Source organism: Rhinolophus hipposideros (genome assembly GCF_964194185.1).
Source record: "Rhinolophus hipposideros genome assembly, chromosome: 11".
NCBI classification, from domain to species: Eukaryota; Metazoa; Chordata; class Mammalia; order Chiroptera; family Rhinolophidae; genus Rhinolophus; species Rhinolophus hipposideros.
This window is the reverse complement of record NC_138057.1, coordinates 40,322,217-40,342,215: the sequence shown is the minus strand read 5'-3', so window position 1 is coordinate 40,342,215 and position 19,999 is coordinate 40,322,217. Positions and strand designations below refer to the sequence as shown.

At 40.0% G+C, this 19,999-nt stretch overlaps 1 protein-coding gene across 1 annotated transcript in view; it reads left to right on the top strand.

The window, feature by feature from the left end:
- Window positions 1-9,022: 9,022 nt before the first annotated feature.
- The window catches only part of TRPM6 (transient receptor potential cation channel subfamily M member 6), a 119,091-nt gene continuing 108,114 nt past the window's right edge, over window positions 9,023-19,999 (top strand). Inside the window, exon 1 of the mRNA XM_081066275.1 lies at window positions 9,023-9,338. Coding sequence (XP_080922401.1) covers window positions 9,321-9,338 — 18 coding nt within the window. The 5' untranslated portion in view covers window positions 9,023-9,320. The remainder of the gene's footprint in view (window positions 9,339-19,999) is intronic.

Genomic DNA, 19,999 nt, shown 5'->3' with positions numbered 1-19,999 from the left:
CACTGGGTTTATATCACCATTCCAGAAGGTTGTATTGAAAACCCTGCACTTCCATTAAAGCCATATTGACAAATATCAGTCTCTACAAGTTCCTGAATGAAATCTGCTGTCAGTAAGTGCTTATCCCCAACAGGGGAAGAAAGAAGGGCAAGTATCCAGTATCTCTGAGTACTTTTGCTTTCAGGAGTGGGTGGTCCTGATAATGATTTTGGTCCCATGGTCATGATCACAGATCCTTTCCCATGTTTGCATAGAGTCTCAAACAGCAGAGATTGGGCTTTCTGGGTCCTCTGTGCTGTCCTAGATGGGACTTTAAGCCTATAAAATTTATACATACTCTGCCATGCCCTTTAGATATAGTTTACTGCCCACATGAAAATGTTTGTCTTCTAATCTCTGCTTATCACAGTGATAAGTTGTATTATTTGCAGTGGCATTCATTTCCTTTTGTGGTTTTTGATTTCCATTATGCAGTTACAATTTTGTGAAATATTTTATGGAAATATGAATATGATACTAATACGTGTGCCCTGTACATAAACTCATGCTGCTTTACCCTGTAGATATACTCATGCTGGCCTAAGCATACTAATGCCATAAAATATAAAATGCTTCAACTTGCTTATTCTTCATTTTTTTAAAAAAATCAGAATTCCTGAGCTGCAGAAAATATAGATTCTTAGCAATTTGCATCCATTTTCTGATAACTTTTAAAGTAAGAAAGGGCAATTTGCAGCAAGTATGATACTTTTGTAAAGAATAGAGATAACAAAGCTCCCACTTTAATGTAATTGGGTTGAATAAACATTTCTTGCATGCTGGACCATATAAATGCTAGGTTCTGCAAAAACAAGAAAGAAGCAGTTCCTATCTTTACAGGGTGTACAATCTAATCAAAACAGAACAAAAATCTGTGACAGATTTTAAATGAATATCCCTTTTGTCTTTGCACCAAAGGAGACCTGTTAATATTCAGAGGTACCAAAGTGATTGCAAAGAAACTCCTGGCTGAATGGAAATGGGTTGTGGGTGATGAGAGAGTTAGAATGACTATATAAACATGGACCCTTTTGAGAATAAAAGGGGGTGCTATTAATATTTATGCCTGTGCAAAAAGCATAATCTGGGTCCCTTTTAGGCAAACAAGGAGTTATGGTGCTCTTTGTTAAAAGATAGGATTGTAGAAGAATTTCCATGAATCTAAATGGTAGGGAAGTGTATTAGTTTGCTAGGGCTGCCATAAATGGATGGCTTAAACAATGGACATTTTATTGTCTCAAAGTTCTGGAAGTTAGAAGTCAAAAATCAAGGTGTCAGCAGGGTATGTGCTTTCTGAAGGCTGTGAGAGAAGCACCTGTTCCAGGCCTCTCTCCTTGGATTCGAGAACGTTTTCTTGTGTCTTCATATTACCTCCCCTCTATGCATGTCTCTATGTCCAAATTTGCCCTTGTTATGAGGACAGCAATGATTTATAGGAAGCAATCTCTGTGTTGGCCTGGATCTAGCTTGTGGGTCTGGCAGCAGTCATATCATGGAACAATCTTTCCTCTACACTCCACCCCTTGTGACTGGCTCTTACAATCACATGCACCCCTCTCTTTTGCAAGGTGCCCTGAGTGGTCCACAAGGGGCTTCATTAGCAGATAGGTAGCTCATTCGGTTGCCAACTGACTGACCACAGTGGAGACACAGTCCATAGCAACAATATAGATATATGCAAAAAAAAAAAAAAAAAAAGAAAGAAAGAAAGAAAGAAAAAGAAAGAAAGGCAAGAGAAGCAATCCAACTATTAGCAACAGTTTTTTTCCATCATGCCCCCTAGGACCTGAACCAGTGTGCCAATCGGTTGTCTAAGGTTGGGGTTGGATCCCTCAGAGTATTTACTTGAGCTTTTATATGTGCTAACAAAAAAGAAACATTTGCAGATTCACCTGGTATAAAAACACAACATTCAGTTTTCATGATGGCACAGGTGCCCCCTTGTAACCAGACACCACAGGAACAGCAGATGTCTAAGGTTGGAAAGACTAATATTTAGTAGGGACTTGAATTAGGAGGTCTTCTTCTTCTGTGACTATGACACTTGTAGTCGGATTTTTGGATGTTAATTTAGCTGCCACTTTGTGAAGATGGCCAGGCTGTGTTGGCCATACACGTTGGCCAGGGGAGGTGGTGTTTTCTGGCCTGAGCAGGTGTATAGAGGGAAGACTACGCCAGACCAAGACCCCTACCTTCTCCCCTCTTTCAACAGTGTGTGTACAGATCCACATGTAGCTTGTCTCCATGGGTCCTGACTGCATGTGGATTATAGGATCCTACTGGAGATTTAGCCTCTCCATTCAGCAGGGTGAAGTAACTGACCCATCTTGGCGGAACGTCCCATTGCAGATTCCAGTAAATGGTCCCCGTTCTGAGGACAATAGGGCTTAGTGCCTTCATTGTGATAGTTTGTTGGCCCATGACAAGCATCGAGACTGTTGCCGTGTCCTTTGTTTGCCACACCTTTACTGTATATTGAGTGATTCAGTCTGAGTTCCTAATCTGGCATGTGGGCCAATAGGCCCCACAGGTTGGTTTTATTTAAATGTATTAACACTTGGGAAAGCACCATATTCCACCTGGCCCAGGTAGGTTTTCCAGTGAGTCATTTTATCTGTTGCTTAAAAACACCATTTTCCCATCCCAACAGCCCAGCTACTTGCAGGTTATAGGGGAGGTGAAACCTCCATTCAATATCACGTTCCTTTGTCCATTCTTGTACATCATGTCTTTTGAAATGTGACCTCTGGTCACTATCTATTTGACGGAGTACCCATACATAATACTTAGCTTTTCTAGTCCCTTTATGGTAGTGGCTGGATTAGCCTGCTGACATGGGAAGGCTTGAGTTAAACCAGAGGCAGTGTCAACACGCACCTCGGCATATTTGTAACCCTCACTCTAGGGAAGGGAGCCTGTGTATCAATTTGCTTGTGTTGCTCCCCTTAGCTGAAGCTCCAGCATCTCCGCCTTAGCTAGGCACCATCCTACCTGGATGCTTTGGTGTCCTCTTTTCCGATGTACCAAATTTGTTGTGTCCACTGATAGGTCAGTTGATAAAGTGTATTTTTGCGAATGCATCTGCTTCCTGATTACCTAGAGCTATGGATACCTTATGGGCAGGGACAAGGAAAACAAGATTTGCATCAGGTTCTTGCAAGCGAGTCCAAATGTCTTTCCACATTTCTTGTAACCGTAGAGGTTTGTTCATGATCATCCACCCCGTTGCCTCCCTTGTCCAAGCCACAGAGTCCATCCGTCCTGAACGGCCCAAATGTCAGGACACAAGGTCAGCAGCCAAGGTTCGTGCATGATTACCAACCAGACTACTCTTAACTTGGCCCATTGGCTACTATGATTTGTTCCGGTTTCCATCTAGATAGTTTCAGTGTGGTTGAATGGCAACTGCCATCCAGGTAGGCAGGTTGCCCCAGCTAGGGTCATCAGTGTACCGGTCGCCAGCCGGAATTTTCCTTACTCCTTTGCAGGTTACAGGGGCCAACACAGGGGTTGAAGCAAGAGGTTCTACATATTCAACAGGATCTAATAGTTTCTGCATTTCTGGAAACAGAGTATTCCTCTGTTGTAAATAGGCATGCCATTTAGTCAGCGAAGGAGCCTGAGTCATGGCAGAGGCTGGTAGGTGAAACATGTCAATCCACATGGGAAGTTCTTACTGTAACTGGCTGTTCTTTCAGAAGAGACTCCACCTGCAGGAGCACTGTACACACTGCCAATAATTGCTGTTCTATTGGGGTATCATATGATCTATGCCCTCTTCCATAGTTGGGACCAAAAATCAAAGGGGCAGTTGCTCCTTTGCTGTGTGTGTCATAATGCCCAGCTTATACCTTTCGAGGTTACTGAAACATTTAATTCAAATGGCAACCCCATGTGGGAGATTCCAAGAGCTTTAATCTGTTTGACCAGTATTTTTGCTTTCTCAAAGTAGCCTATTGTTTTGCTCCCTGATCCAATATATATATCACTTCTTAAGTAGGCGATATAATAGGCAAAGGCATTGTACAACATGGGGTATAAAAGTTCGCCAATATCCCAACATTCCCACAAAAGCCTATATACTTCTCTTACATTTTTTTTTTTTTTAATGGGATAAGCTTGTACTTTGTCTGACAGTCTCAGGGAAAACACAAGTCTTACCCAACCTTACGACTCCTACAAACTTTACCGAGGACTTTGAATTTTCTGCAGATTCACTGCCCATCTTTTTTTGTTGTATGTGGTCCACTGAGGTTTTCTGTTGCAGATATATAAGTAACAAAAACCAAGTTCTGGTTCAGTCAGTCATCCAACTAAATTTTTAAAGAATGCTCATTATGTTCAAGGTGTGCGTAAAAAATACAAAAAAACAAAGAACAATGGACCTTTATCACCACTCAGGCCTCTGTTTAAATTTTCATTGGCTTCACACCTGATGAGCTGTGACACAAGTGATACTCATGATAAAGACTTCTGACGCTTAGTGAATCCTCAAAGAGATTTTGTGCAGAAAACACTGAGGAAAACAATGAGAAAATAAACTGGGTTACCTATTGCCGCACAACAAACAACTTCCAAATTTAGTGGCTTGAAATACCAGTTGATTATGTCTCATGATTCCGAGGGTTGGCTATGTGGTTCTGAGGGTTGGCTGGTTTCTCCAAGTGTCTTTCTCCCCAGGATGGTGGTCTCTGAGCAGAGTTGAATAGGGTGAAGGTCAAAGTTGCAAGGCCACTTGCAGCACAGGCTCAGTAACTTAAACCATGTCATTTTGGCTACAAGTCCGGCTCAGATTCAAGGTTGTGGAGAAGAGACTGGGCCTCAGCATAGGAGGGCTTTTTGCAAAGTCACATTGTAAAATGGTATGCTGCTGGGATGGGAGGAGTTTGTGGTCATTGAACAAACTATAGTCTCAACTGTGTTTGTTTTCAAGAAGCTGAAGAAAATGGCATCTGTCAGCTGACCTGGCACTTTGGTACAGGCACTCAATCAATCTTAATATTCCTCCTTTCTTCTCTTCAAGAATCATTCAAAATTAAATGTGAAGGTACAGTTCTAAAGGAGCTTAGGCTCAGTGTCAATGTTTGTAATGCACTTTTAAGGAGCACCCACAGCTGCCTGAAGCAACCCATGTAGGCTTGTGTAACAATCTTGTGTGATAAGGTGCCCAATTAAACTTGAATTTCACTTGATCTTAGCCAAAAAGCCGAGAAGCGATAAAACTTGAATTTCAGATAAGCAATGAATACATTTTTAGTATGTCTCTCCTTGTTAACAGTTTGGCATATATTCTTCTAGAACTTTCCTGTGACAATGTCGATGTTAAAATGTGCAAACCTGTAGAAAATTTATATAAAAACTTATTTAAACAAAACAGAGGATATTCCCTAAAAGCAAGATCTCAATAGACTGAGAAAAATGTTTCAGAGAATGGCAGTTTGCAGCTTCTTTTATGCATTTGGAATTAAGGAGGAAGTAAGGAAGATTACATGAAGGTGGAAAGCAAGGGGTGCGGGGATTGGTTTTCAGGATAGTTAACAGGATTACAGGCTTTCTTGAGGGTGGTTACTTTGAAAAAGGCATTTTGAAGGTGTGTTAACCTAGACACACAGAAACAAGGGACAGAGATGGATTAAGGCAAAGATAAAGCTTTTTCTATGTCTGGGGCATGACTACCCACCATGGCCTGTCTAGTTAGGAACTTCTGATCAGATCACCCTGTGAGGTTACTTTCTGTAGAACCCCATCGTTTTTCACACTACTTACACATGTAAGTTTTAAAAAATGGAATCATTTCCTAGTTGCTGTTTTCCCTTTCCATGTCTGTACATTTAGATCTAATGCATTCTTTTAAAAACTATATGCTGTTTCATGGTATGGTTTATTAACACAGCTTCTTTATCTAAATGTCCACTGATGGCTATTTGGATTATTAGCAATCTTCATTACAAAGAGTGCTACTACATGTATTCTTATACATGTATCTTTGTGTATTTCTGAAGTATGAAGTGCTAGGACTGGATTGTGATGAGAAAGGATACACCCTGAATCCAGGTCATTAAAATGCCTTCAAAAAGGCTGTCATTTAAAATTCTCACCAGAAGTATTTGAGGGTCGCTGTTTCTCCACCTTGCCAACCATGAATATTTTAATCTTTGCTTATGTGACAGGAAAAATATGTAATAATCTGTTTTCATAGCAAATAGAGAAACACATTGGGAGCATAGTGCCACAGAAGCAATGAATAAGAGAAAAATTTATTCAGCAAGTAGAAGAAAATATTGCTTTATTTCAAAAGGAAATTTGATTTGTAGCAGTTGAGGGGAATGAATGGATGGAACTCAAATTCAACACCTTAGCTTTGAATAGGAAAGTCTGAAAACAAGCAGTTATACAGGAATGGCTTGAGGAGAGCTGAATTTCAGTCCTCATTACTGGCAATACGCCTTTATCCGACTTCTTAAATGAGTAACTCATATCTTTCCCCGCTTGTGGAACTTACCCCACTGTGGACTGCCCTCTAGGCTTATCACAGTTTCCATTACCCCCTTCAGATTACTACTGCCTTTATTTTGTTTCCTTTATGCTTCTGAAAGGGAAGTGGTGGCAATAAACCAGAGATGACAATGTACCATGATGGATTGGGCAAGAATTTTCCCATGGTGCCCTTTCTTTACTTGGTGCAAAGACATAGAGCTATTTATTTCTCTTTTTTTTTCCCCCCTGGGCTGTCCAGAGAGATTGGGAAGTATTACTGTGCAAAACTCTCAACAATTCTTGTCCTTGTTTAAATAAAGGAAACTGAAGCAAAACCAAATCCAAGCTTGAAACAATTTTTTTCAGAAGACTGCATACATTTGAAACTACCCTTTAGTGGCTTCCAATTGCTGGGACTCATTAAGATCTTTCCAAGTTAAAAAAAAAAAATGTCGTTATACCAATTTTTCTCTACTGAGAAATCAGCTATTCCCCTCCATTCTGAAATCATTAGGTTGACCTTAAAAGTTGGAGCAGTATCTTAAAACCATGTTTGATCAGGAATAAGACATAATATCCATGGTAAAAAAGGGAGGTCTAACAAAAAAAGAAAACATAACAGAAAAGAGTGGGAAAAGGAAGAAAGGGGTAGGGAGGGCAACAAATAAAAAAATAAAGCAGTGTTTCTGTTGACAAGTGTTACCCATGGTGCTCCAGGTACTGTTTCAGTTTTGATTGTTTCTCCTCCTACAAACTCAAACTCCTTGCAGACTGGACAATGTCTTATTCATCTTTGTTTTCCCAGTGCCCAGCAGGATGCTTGACAAACAATCTGTGTTCAGGAAATATTTGTTGGCCTGAAACAAACCACACTGGACTGCTAATGAACATTCTAAAATTTAAATTTCATGGCCAGTTTCTGGACATAGGTGTATTTATGGCCAGAAGACTTTTATAGACAAGCTTTTAAGTTAACTGATGCAATTGTGAAAGATACAGATTTCAGGGCCCCACCCAAGAAATTTCAGTACAGATGGTCTGGGTGGGTGGGGCCTGGGAATCTGCACTTCCAACAAATGCCTCTAGTGTTTTTGGTACAGCTTAGGAATCAAATTCCAAGGTTTAAGATGCCTTAAACCTTGGAATTGCCCTAGTATTTTAAACTCTGTGCCTTGAAGCTTGATCTGAAAAGAATATATGACCACCCTAACATGTAAATTTACCAAAGAGATTAACCTAAGAGGTGGTAGTCACAGTGCGCCAAGACTCTTAAGAATCTGGGGTTCCAAATGTCTGGTCTTCGTGGGTCTTCACATTTCTGAGATCTCCCAATCTCCAGTGCTGTGAGAGACCTGACAGGGAAGATGTATGAAGGAACACCAATCAAGAGGTGTTTACTTGGTTTTAGGGGGGCTTCTAAATCTGTTTAACTGCTTACAGATCATTAACATTTTAAAATAAGTCAAGAAGAGGAAAGGAGATTAAAGGTGTTGATAGAAAAACAAGAACAAAATGGTAATACACATATGACATGTTCAAGTTTTCTGATAAAGAAATATTCATTAAAACCATTAAGAAATGGGGGTGGGGAGGGAACTGCTAACAGCATCTGCAAACGTGAGCTCACTGGGCACATATCTAGAATAGTCTCAATGGGTAGGTGCCCCTAATTTAAAGTCAATTATCAGGAATGAATGGTTAGCATTATTAATTACAACACTTGTAATTAGTGAGCATTACTTCTGCCAACATACTGGGATACACCCATTGTCACTGATCACAGCCTTTATCAAGACTGCCTAGCCAGGGGAACCCTCCCAAAATAACAGAAATCAGGAAAGCTTTTGTACAATATTTTATGGATTTCTTTGTTCACTATAACCTCTGAGGAAGGTGGGTTTTTTTTACTATCACTCCCAGTGCACAGATAAGTGAACTCAGGCACAGAGGGGTCACTTGACACACCCAGTAATTCCTAGGTAGTAAAAGCAGTGCTGTTAGGTTACATCTCCCAAGGCCTCCCCCCATCAAACTGACTCAATAAGCACAATACAATACTATAAAATATGTCTAGGATGAGGGTCGACATCCCATTTGACTGTCACTGTATTTCTTTGATCTATGCAGGAGGTAAATCACCTCCTTTCTACACAGGAGGTAACTGAGGCCAAAAGGTATTGTGACAAATGAACGGGGCTGTAAAAGGCAGCGTGTGGAGGTGGAGCCCAGATCTGACTCCACAAGTTAGAAGCTCAGATAAGGCTTTGATAGCGGGGCCTGAGAGTCAAAGATGAAAGCCCTATCTACATTGGAGCGCGGACAGGTAAGCTGGACTGCAGGCGTCGGTAGGGCAATGGGCCTTAGGCGATTTACCAGATCTGAGCCCAGGGCCCTGGGTGGCTGTGGGTGGGGTTAGTCGCACCAGTATCTAGCTAGTATCTAGAATAGCTAAGACTTACGAAATATCCTTCCAAAGCCCTCAGGTTTGCACTCTAAGCTGATTATCATATCTGAGAGTTCGGCTGCCTAACGCAGGGCATCTACTAAGGGGCAGGTCCCCCGGTCCCCACTCCAGGGCCAGCTCAGAAGTGGGTCAGAGCCGACACCTAACGGGAGCCGGGGGTTCAGCTTAGGGTGGCCGGGACACTTCCAGAAGAGAAGGCAGCACTCTGATTCCACTCCCTGCCAGCGGCAGAGGAGGTGTCGTGAGCTGGGATCCGGGAGGAGAGAAGGTGCAGTTTGGAGCGGCCAGGGGCACGACCCCTTGTGCGTCCCCGCAGGCCTCGCGCGAAAGGCCCGGAGCGATGAGAGTGCAGGTCAAGGTAAACACCGACCCCCGTCCGCCGCTCCGTCCCCTACCTGGCGCCACCGGGAACTCGCAGCCTCGAGTCCCGCGCGCGGGCTTCACTGCTGGCGCAGAGCTCAACAGGAAGTTCTGGAGGATTGGAGAGGGAGGGCGACCACGGCTGCTGGGGACACTTGGGAAAGACGTGAGCTCGGCGAGTTAGAGAAAGGACTGGAGACCCAGGCCATGTCTTGGTTTCTTCTAAGGCAGCCAAACCTCAACCTGGCTATCGCTTATCTATTTTGTCTGGACTGGCACACACTCTGTGTGAGTAAGTACCATTTATCGAGCACATTGTGTTTTAGGCAGAGTACAAGGTGCTTGACAAAGCGAGCTCGTTTCCGCCTAGTAGTCGGGTTGTGAAAAAGCACTTCTTTGGAGCCGGATCACCTGAATTAGCCTCCCATTTCCAGCACTAGCTATAATCTTGGGCAAGTTACTTAACCTCTGTGCTTTGGTTTCTTTCTCTGGGGATGGGATGATATTTATAATTTGAAGATTAAATGAGATGCTACATATGCAATGCACTTAGAATAATGCCTAACATATTGAGCGGGTTGCAAGAGTTTCTGATTATTATTTAATCCTGACAATAATCCTATGAGGTCTACATATCATTTGCACCCCACTATACCCCACCCCACTGGTTTACAGGGGAGGGAGAAAAACAGTTCACATTTGAACCCAGGTCAGTACTTTAAAACACTAAGAGCATGGGTAGTCTGTCCATACATATGATTTTGATCATTCTAAGGAGAAAGTGGATCACCCTTAACTGCCAGAATGGGAACTGAGTTCTTCAAATTCTTTTCCCCTGTTTGCAAATGTTGTTGTTTCATCTTTCATCTGCTTGCATTTTTCCACGACTGATAAAGATATTCTGACTTGACTGGCATGTGGGTTTAGCTGTAAGACTGTTTCTGAGGTTCCCTCCGACCCCACCCCACTCACCTGTAAAACATTTGAGATGGAACTGGCATGAACTTTTTTTGGGTAAAATTGGGGGCTAGTACCCTAAGGTAGTATTAAACTTGCCTTGATAGACAAGGGCTTAAATAGCATTTGAGTTGCATGCACCCCAGAGGAGAGGGGAAGGACCCAAACAGCATACTGGTTGTATGCCACAAATTTTGGTCTTACTTTACCTATTTACAGTTCTCTACCACAGCTAATTTTTTTTTTTTTTAAGTAGGACATCTATGCCAAAACTATCAAGCATTTGGTAAATAATGGACCTGAAATATGTCTTGCCTTTTTTTCTTTCTCACTGGGTTTTTAATCATGGGTTTTCAATATAAGTTGAAGAACCCACACATCCTCAGAGCGACTTTCATCAATCTTCTGGTAGAATCATACAGTGTTGGAAATAAAAGTGGTCATTCTTCCTATAGCTCCATTATTTCTTCGCATCAGAAGTCTGCATGGCAACTATATCCTGTGAAAAATCATCATTGTTACATAAAGTATTCTGATGTGAGTCTCAGTTGTACATTTTTTTCCTCTTTAAAAATATAGCACACTTCATGAATTTGTGTGTCATCCTTGTGCAGGGGCCATGCTAATCTCTGTATCATTCCAAATTTAATATGTGTGCTACGGAAACGAGCACTTGGTTGTGATATTTTTTTTTCCTTTTTGTTTCTTAGATTTATTGAAGTTGTACATACATACACGTAGTTCAGAGTCAAATAATTGCATAAGGTTTATTACTAAAACACAGTAGAAACCTCCATTATTTCCTGCTTTTCAGAAAGAGCAATCATGTTCATCTCTTAGCTAGTTGGTGCTTATTCTAAATCATGCTTATATTGCCCTTTCTTTTCCTTGTTAAAGAAAATGCAGATGCACAGATGTTTTCCTGAATGTGAAACCTCTTGACCTTTACATTTTACTAGTTGTTTCAAAAGATTTTTAAACATACTTTACAGACTGAACAAGACACACTTGTGGCCTGCTTTCTTCCTGTGGGCAAAAACATAGGGTATGTTTATTTTGTTTTCCACTATGGGTCGTTTTCTCTCTTTAGTTCTGCGACCGCCAGTCTCCTGTTTAAATTTTTAACAGGTTTATTGAGAAATAATTCGTATGTTATATGATTAACCCATTTAATGTGTACAATTAGTTGTACACAGTCAGTTTTAGAACATACTCATCGTCCCCAAAAGAAATCCCACACCCCTTAGCTGTCTCTCTCCATTCCCACCAGCCCTAGGCAACCATTGAGCTGCTTTCTGCCTCTATATATTTACCTATTCTGGGCATTTTGTATAAATGGACTCGTAAAATATGTATTCTTTTGTGACTGGCTTCTTTCATTTAACATATTTTCAAGGTTCATCCATGTTGTAGCATGCTGTAGCATTTATTTCTTTGTATTGCTGAGTAATATTCCATTGTACAAATACATCACATTTTATTTGTCCATTCAACAGTTGATGGCTATTTAGGTTGTTTCTCCTTTTGAGCTATTATGAATAATGATGCTATGAACACTTGTGTACAAGTTTTTATGTGGGCATATGAGTGTGAGTTCATTTCGCTTGGGTAGATACCTAGAAGTGGACTTGCTGGATCATGTGGTAATTCTATGTTTAGCCTTTTGTGGAACTGCCAGACTGTTTTCCAAAGTGGCTGTACCACTTTACATACTTACCAGCAATTTATGAGAGTTCCAATTTCTCCCCATCCTCATCAACACTTTGTATTGTCTGACTTTCTGATTATAGCCATTCTGGTAGGTGTGGAAAGGTATCTCCTTGTGGTTTAGATGTTCATATGACTAATGATATTGACATCTTTTTCATGTGTTTACTGACCATTTGTCTATCTTCTTTGCATAAATGTGTATTCAGATTCTTTGTGTGGCACTTATTTTTGATCCAGCTCTTGAGATTTTCTAAGTAATGCACATATTCACATCCACACAAAAGCTCTTACACAGTTTCTAGGAGTTCATAACCCTTTGATATCTCCCTATGGGTCTGAGGATACCCACAGAGGACATGTTATATAGTGGGGATTTTTCTGGGCATTTCATGTGCGTAATCTCATTCATTATTATCTACTGGGGACCTCACAGTATTTGTGTGGGGATCAGGTATTCAGGAAAGTCATTTTGTAAACCCTAAAAAAAGTATACAGCTTCAGGGACAGGCATAGGTGCACGTTCTGAGGGTAAGTGATGGTGAAATGAAGTCGTTAAGAACATGAACTCCAGCTAGACATCAGCATATGAATCCTAGTGTCATTTTTATAAGCTGCTATGTCCTTGGGCAAATTACTGAACCTCTCTGACTCGGTGTCCTCATCTGTAAAATGGAGATAATAACTGCACCTACTTCCCACATGCTCTTGGACAGAGTCAGGATAAGCAAATTGCTTCGCATTGTGAAGGTGTGTGCATAGGCAGTTCTGAAGAAATTGTTAACCTGTGTTGTGGACTGACTGTGTCTCCCAAAATTCATGTTGAAGTCCTAATCTCCAACGTGGTTGTATTTGAAGGCGGAGCTTATGGGAGGTAATTAGGTCTTGAGGATGTTTATTTATTTATTTATTATTGGGGAATAGTATTTTTCCAGGACCCATCAGCTCCAAGTCAAGTCGGTTTTTTTTTGTTTTTGTTTTTTCTTCAATCAATCTAGTTGTGCAGGGCGCAGCCCACTGGCCCATGTGGGAATCGAACTGGCAATGTTGCTGTTATGAGCACTGCACTCTAACCAAGTGAGCCACCTGGCCGCCTCTCTGTGTTTTATTTTTTTAATATTTTTAAATTGAAGGAGTTGGATCACTTCAGAATGCTTTTGGAAGGAAGTTGAGTATTAATAAAAAATAGTATAGTTTCCTAAATCAATTAAAATGCTTTGTATTCAGTATGTCTATTGTTTAGAAGTTTTTAGTAACTCATACCTTTTGCTTATAAATGTGTACAACATGTATGGAGGGCAGTGTGGCAATATCTGAATTAACTTAGAAATGTCACTTGTAGGTTTTTATCGGGCAGATATACATGCACATGAAAGCTCCGCTGTGTGTATTTTGGTTAAATAAATTATGGGACTGCATACAAAGGAATACTTGTCAGCACCCAAGAGTGAAGCAATTCTCTGTGTACAAAGATATAAGGAAATCCAAGTTTATTAATAAGTGAAGAAAAAGCATGATGTAGAATGGTGTGTATAATATACCTCTATGCTTATAAATACATAGAATATCTTTGGAAAAATACACAACAAACTGTAATAGAAGTTCCTTTGGGGGAAGGAACCTGGAGGGCTGGCATACGAGGGTGTGAGGGAGGTTTAATTTTTCCCTGTATTATCTGCTGTACCTTGTGGATTTATCCTGTTTGCAAAATTGCCTGTAAAAAAGTTGTTATTGCCTGGCTAACATGTCCCACAGGGTGAGGGCTTAGGATACAAGAACTAAGTGCAGCTTTCTAACAATTATACAAGCAAATCTGTTGTTTTTTTGCTGTGTGGCTATTAGGCACATAGTTGTAAAAGATTTACCTGAAGTGATTATAATTATTTTTTTTAAATGGAAGTGGAGTGCCTATTCTAAGTGCAGCTAAAGGAATGCTCATGAAAATTTACAGCTGGAAATTACTCTAACAATCCTTGGGGTTAACCACCCAAGGAGGACAAGATTTCTCCCGTTCGCTGATAGAGATTTTTTTACAGGCTAGTGAGGTATCAATAATTTAAATGAATGAATAAAACTATTCTTAGAGGTATCATTATTTTAAACAAAGAGTGGATGAACTGATAGAGTACATCCTACCTATAGGTTCAGAAGGGCTGATCTCACATTTGTCATCCTTCGGTGACATCCACGGGAGGGAGGATGTAGTAGACACTAAAATCAGCTAAACGTTAAAAATGAATGCAGTTAAAATTGTCCTTCAAAAGTCCCTTACACTGCTCATAAAGTATAGAACTACATGAAGATTTGATCTCTAATTATTTTTTCTCAATGTTGGAACTTTCTTCAGTTGAATACCAGATTAAATGGGGGATGCTGAACTATTAATACTACAATACTCTCATTGGGGTGAGATACACAGACTAAGACGTGCATGTGGGACCTGAAACAAACTAGGAAACAGTAGATCCTGTCTCTTACTGACGCGCACCCTAGTGCCTACATGCAGAAGCTTCTGAGCAGTGCTTCTCCAAGTGTGGTCCAGGACTCCTAGGGGATATTGAGGCCCTTTCAAAGGGTCCTCAAAATCAAAATTATTTTCATCATGGTACTAAGACATTATTTGCCCTTTTTACTCATTCTTTCAAGTGTGTACAGTGGAGTTTTCCTGGGGTTATACGACGAATCCATAGTATTTAAAAAAACTATTAAAATACTATTTCCTTTTCCAACTACATGTCTGTGGGAAGCTTATTTCTTTACATACTTCAACCAAGACCACTTATTTCAACAGATTGAATGCAGAAGCAAATATGCGAATCCATCAGTCTTAAGCCAGATATTAAAGAGAGTACACAAAAAATGCAAGACAATGCTCATCTCATAAACCTTAAAAGTTTTTTCATGAAAGTATATTATTTATGTTAACATGTAATAGGTTTTTTATTATTTTTAAATTAACTATCAAGTCAATATTTGTTAAAAATCCCAGTTTTAATTTCTAATATGTAAATATTGGTAGACATATAAATGAAAGAGTTTTAGAGGTCCTTGGTAACTTTTATGACTATGAAGGAGCCCTAAGCCCCAAAAGTTGGAGAATTTTTCTTGGGCGTAAGATACTTTTCTGAAATTGCAGTGAAATTGCCCAAACTTAAAAATTTGTTTTATCTTCTCTTCTAACCCTCTCACTTGTTCTTTTAGCAACGATTTTGAATTTGTTTAAGTTAAGTATGTGGTTTGGGTCACCACCAAATTTTAAGAAGTAAAATCTTGTTGCAGTGATCTTTGTGCTTTACTTCACTGAACAAATGAAACAGGTAATCTCCATTGTATATATAAAGCTTACTATGGAAGACATAAATATAATTGCCTTTACCCTGTAATTCCTAATAAAGACTTTATTTTTCCAGAAGATGGTGGGTTCCCTAAAAGTCAGTTGTTTAAGAGTGTAGCTCCACTAATCACCCCTAGAAAAGATTTTTCAGACAATGCGGTTTACTCAGACGTAGTACTAGTAAACTTTTGGATAATTTAACAAGATGTTTGGAACATAAAGACCATCTTTGTACATAGTCATAGGTAGTCACGTGGATATTTTGCTGCTTGGAAATTGGAGGACATTGAGTGTATCCAATTTGAAGATCTTAGCAGATTAGGGTGGTTATACAACAAATAGGTCAACATTCGGTTAAGCTCTGTGTTTTATATCTAGGGACAGCTGCAAAGAATACTCATAAAGGAAGCTTCCTTTTCCTTTTCCCTTCTTATCAAAGTGATTTAACAAAATACAAAATTATAAGTGTTTTGTTTGCATGTTTTATTCCCCAGAAGACTGGATAAAGCTCAAGTATGTGTGACTGTAGGGGAAAGGATGTCTCGTCACTGCTATTTGAAATTGTGTTTTTGGACTGATATAATGAGGGCTTTCACCAATTTGGGGAGAGTAGGAATGGGGTTCGACATCATTTTAGTTTGAACCTTTATATGCTCTACTTGGCTGGTCACCGTCGAGTACTAATTCCACACTAGACTCTGTGGAGAATTCATAAATGTTTTACTCATGTACTCATAAGTTTATATTATCTTGGAATTCATTCTGAAGTTCTAAATGCCTTTGCTCAACAAGGCTGTATATGAAAATGTTCGTGTCTTTCTGTCAGTGGACACTACTAAGTAAGCATCATTAAAACCACCCCTCCCGTGGTCATTGTCTAAGTTAGAGTTTCCCAAAGAGCCTGAACAGCTGCAGAAAAGAAACTTCATCAGAGGTTTGAGCTTTTAGACAACCGATGAGAGTCAGAGGAGCCATTTTGAGCAATGGGGAACGTTCACAGACTGTGTGGTGATGAGAGATCCAAGCACTAAGTGCTCCAGAGTTTTTGGGTTTGTCACCTATGCCACGATGGAGTACATGTGGGTACATGTGGGTACAGTGGGTACAGCCATGAAGATAAGGCCACACAGGTGCGTGAAGAGTTGTGGAACCAAAGAGGGCTGTCTCAGGAGAAGATTCTCAAAGACCTGGTGCCCATTTAATTGTGAAAAAGATTTTTGTTGGTGATATTAAAGAAGATACTGAAGAACATCACCTAAGATATGATTTTGAATAGTATGGAAAAATCGAAGTGATTGAAATCATGACTGACTGAGGCAGTGGCAAAAAGAGAGGCTTTGCTTTTGTAACTTTTGATGACCATGACTTTGTAGGCAAGATTGTCATTTAGAAATCCCATGCTGTGAATGGCTGCAACTGTGAAGTAAGGAAAGCCCTATCTAAGCAAGAGATGGCTAGTTCTTCATCCAGCCAAAGAGGTCAAAGTGGTTCTGGGAACTTCAGTGGTTGTCAAGGAAGTGGTTTTGGTGGGAATGACTTTGGTTGTAGAGGAAACTTCAGTGGTTGAGGTGGCTTTGGTGACAGTTGTAGTGGTGGAGGATATGATGGCAGTGGGAATGGCTATAGTGCATTTGGTAATAATGGTGGTTATGGAGGAAGTGGCTCTGGTTACTCTGTGGTGGGAGTGGCAGCTATGACAGCTATAACAATGGAGGAAGCGGAGACGGCTTTGGCTGTGGTAGTGGAAGCAGTTTTGGAGGTGGCAGAAGCTACAATGATTTTGGCGATTACAACAATCAATCTTCGAATATTGGACTTATAAAAGGAGGAAGCTTTGGAGGCAGAAGCTCTGGCCCAGAATGTTAGTGGAAGTCAATTCTTTGCCAAACCATGAAACCAACATGTCTATGGCGATTCCAGAAGCAGCAGTAGCTATGGCAGTGGCAGAAGGTTTTAAGCATTGCCAGGAAACAAAGCTTAGCAGGAGAGGAGAGCCAGGGAAGTGACAGGGAAGCTACAGGTTAGGAGCACAGTGGTGGCAGGGCCTAGCTGCTACAAAGAAGACATGTTTTAGATTACACTCCTGTGTATGGGCAAACAACTTGAGTACTGTATTTGTTACTAATTGCATAACAGGTCATTTTAGTTTCTGTTCTGTGAAAAATGTAAAACATCCAACAAAGCATTTTAATGTAGATTCCCCTGAGTGAAAATCTGTTATCTGGAAACCCTGAAAAAGTCCTAGTGTAGAAATACTTTCAGTGAGGGAAGGGATTAGTTCATGTATAACTACTGCTGGGGGTTTAGTCTTTGGACATTTTTTTGCAATTCCTCACTCTTACTTCAGGCCTGGGATTGGATGTAAAATCTGATTGTAATTTAGGGGCAGGCAAACTGACCAACAGTGAGCCTGGGACTAATACTATTTTCCATCTTTGTCCTCTGCCTTTTCCTCTCCCAAATAACAATTGAAAAAACAACAAAACCTCCCAGTATATTAAAAACAAACAAACACCCAGTTAATAAACACTGACACTATGGCTACAAAAATGTCATAATCTCCATTGTCAGCTACCACTGCCTTGACAGTTTGCTTCTCCAAGCGAGAGAAGACAGCACATTGACTATTTGTCCTATGTGTAGATTGGGCTATGCAGGTAAGATATGGGAGTTTTAGGCAGAGTTTCCAAGTTCTTGTTAATGGTACAGGTTTCCTGTTTACACCTTTGGAGGGAAAATTGTGCACATGGATTTCTGAAGTTCTATTTTAAGTGTGTTCATTTCCTTGCTCATTCAACAATCGTTGGGTTGGGCCCTGGGGCAGTAGGAATGACTGGGCTTTTAGGAGCTGGAGTCTAGCAGGGGAAAGTGGACCTGTAAAAATCATTTGAAATATGAGAGGCCCTAGGTGGAAGGTTTAGAGGTCAGAAAGCATTTTTCTATGAAAAAAGGAATTACATCGAAGTTAAGTTCGCAGGTCACCAACCAAAAGCAAATTTCACCTTTGATATTACCATTACTGAGCCTTAGTAAGTCCCAGGCAGAATTATAAGCCTTTATCTATTCTTTTCAAGAGCCCTATGACATATTATTATTATTATTATCATCTCTATTTTTAATAGATGAGCCAACAAGGCATGAAGAAATTAAGTAATTTGCCCAGATAGCCCTGCTTGAGTTGTCCATCTAGTCTATAATAAAGAACAGAATAGTTGAGCATAGTTTGCTTAATTTGTACATACAAGCTCTGTAGGAAACTCCAAACCTGTAAAGAATTTTTATAAGAGTTTATTTGAGCCAAAACTAACAATTGCTGGGAAGCAAGATCTCAAATGCTCCCAAGAGTGACAGTTTTGAAGGGTTTTTATTTGTGTGTGTGCATTTGGAATTAAGAAAGGAAGTAAGGAAGATTACTTTAAGGTTAAAGAAAGCAAAGTGGGGATTGGATTACTGGATAGTCTACAAGATTATGTTCTTTCTTGAAGGTCTGAAAAAAAGAGGATTACTCTGGGATTTCAAAGGTGTGCTAACCTAGAGGCACAAAAACAATGGGCAGGGCTTGGTTAAAGAAAAGATAAACCTTTTACTAAAAAAGCTGTATGCCTGGGAAGTGACCAACCTCCATGACCTGTCCAATTAGGAATTTATGATCAGATCACCCTGTGAGGTTACTTTCTTTAGAACCACTTTTCCTCCACAGCTTCTAAATTAAGGACCGTATTTGAAGCTATTTCTAATAGTTAATTGGTACACATGAGGTTTAACCACATCAAATTTGTTATCTGTGTCTTCCTTTTTATTTTAAGTTCTTTCAGAGCTTGTCTAATTTGCCTTAGAATTCCCAGCATGCAGTATGGAGGTCTATCCCAAAATATTTGTTGAATGAATTCAGATATTTAGAAATTCAGAATGAAGAGCTATTTGAGCACCTGCTACTCCCCTGTGGCACATTTCTTGGTGCTTTGTAAAAATTAGGTATTTTATAAATGTTTGGGGAATAAATGAAATTGTTAAATGTTTTTGAATAGGTGGCAGGGCTTGCTGATTGTGTCATTTCTTGTTAAAATAAATAGATACTGAATTTATGTGTTTAGTTCATTTTAAATTTTGTGACTGGATTTTTTTCAAGTTTGTATGTCTTTATTGTTTTACTAATTTAATGAATGTCTTTTAACACATTAAAAATGTTGCTGGGCCGGCCCGGTGGCTCAGGTGGTTGGGGCGCAATTCCCACATGGGTCATTGAGCTGTGCCCTCTACAGCTAAGATTGTGAACAACAGCTCTCCCTGGAGCTGGGCTGCTGTGAGTAGCCGGAGGTCGGCGTGAGCTGCTGTGTGCTGCTGCTGCAAAAGAAATAAGAGGGTGGAATGATTTAAGCTGACTGTGGACTTGATCTGGGAAGTTTTCCTTATAGATATATTTAAAATGCACAGAAGACAATAATCAATATCTGTGTCCTTATCTACCCCTATCTCTTTTGTTCAGCATGTTCAGGATCTGCTTACACTGCTAACCTAAAAGTAAAAGGCCTTTTAAAGTTCCTTAGAAGACTTAGAAAAAAATCCTATTAGACTTCTAATTTTGCCAAATTTCTGAACATAGAGTTGTTACATTTTTTGAAATATCTTGTTAAGTTTCAGGCAGGACAAAGAGTAAGAAA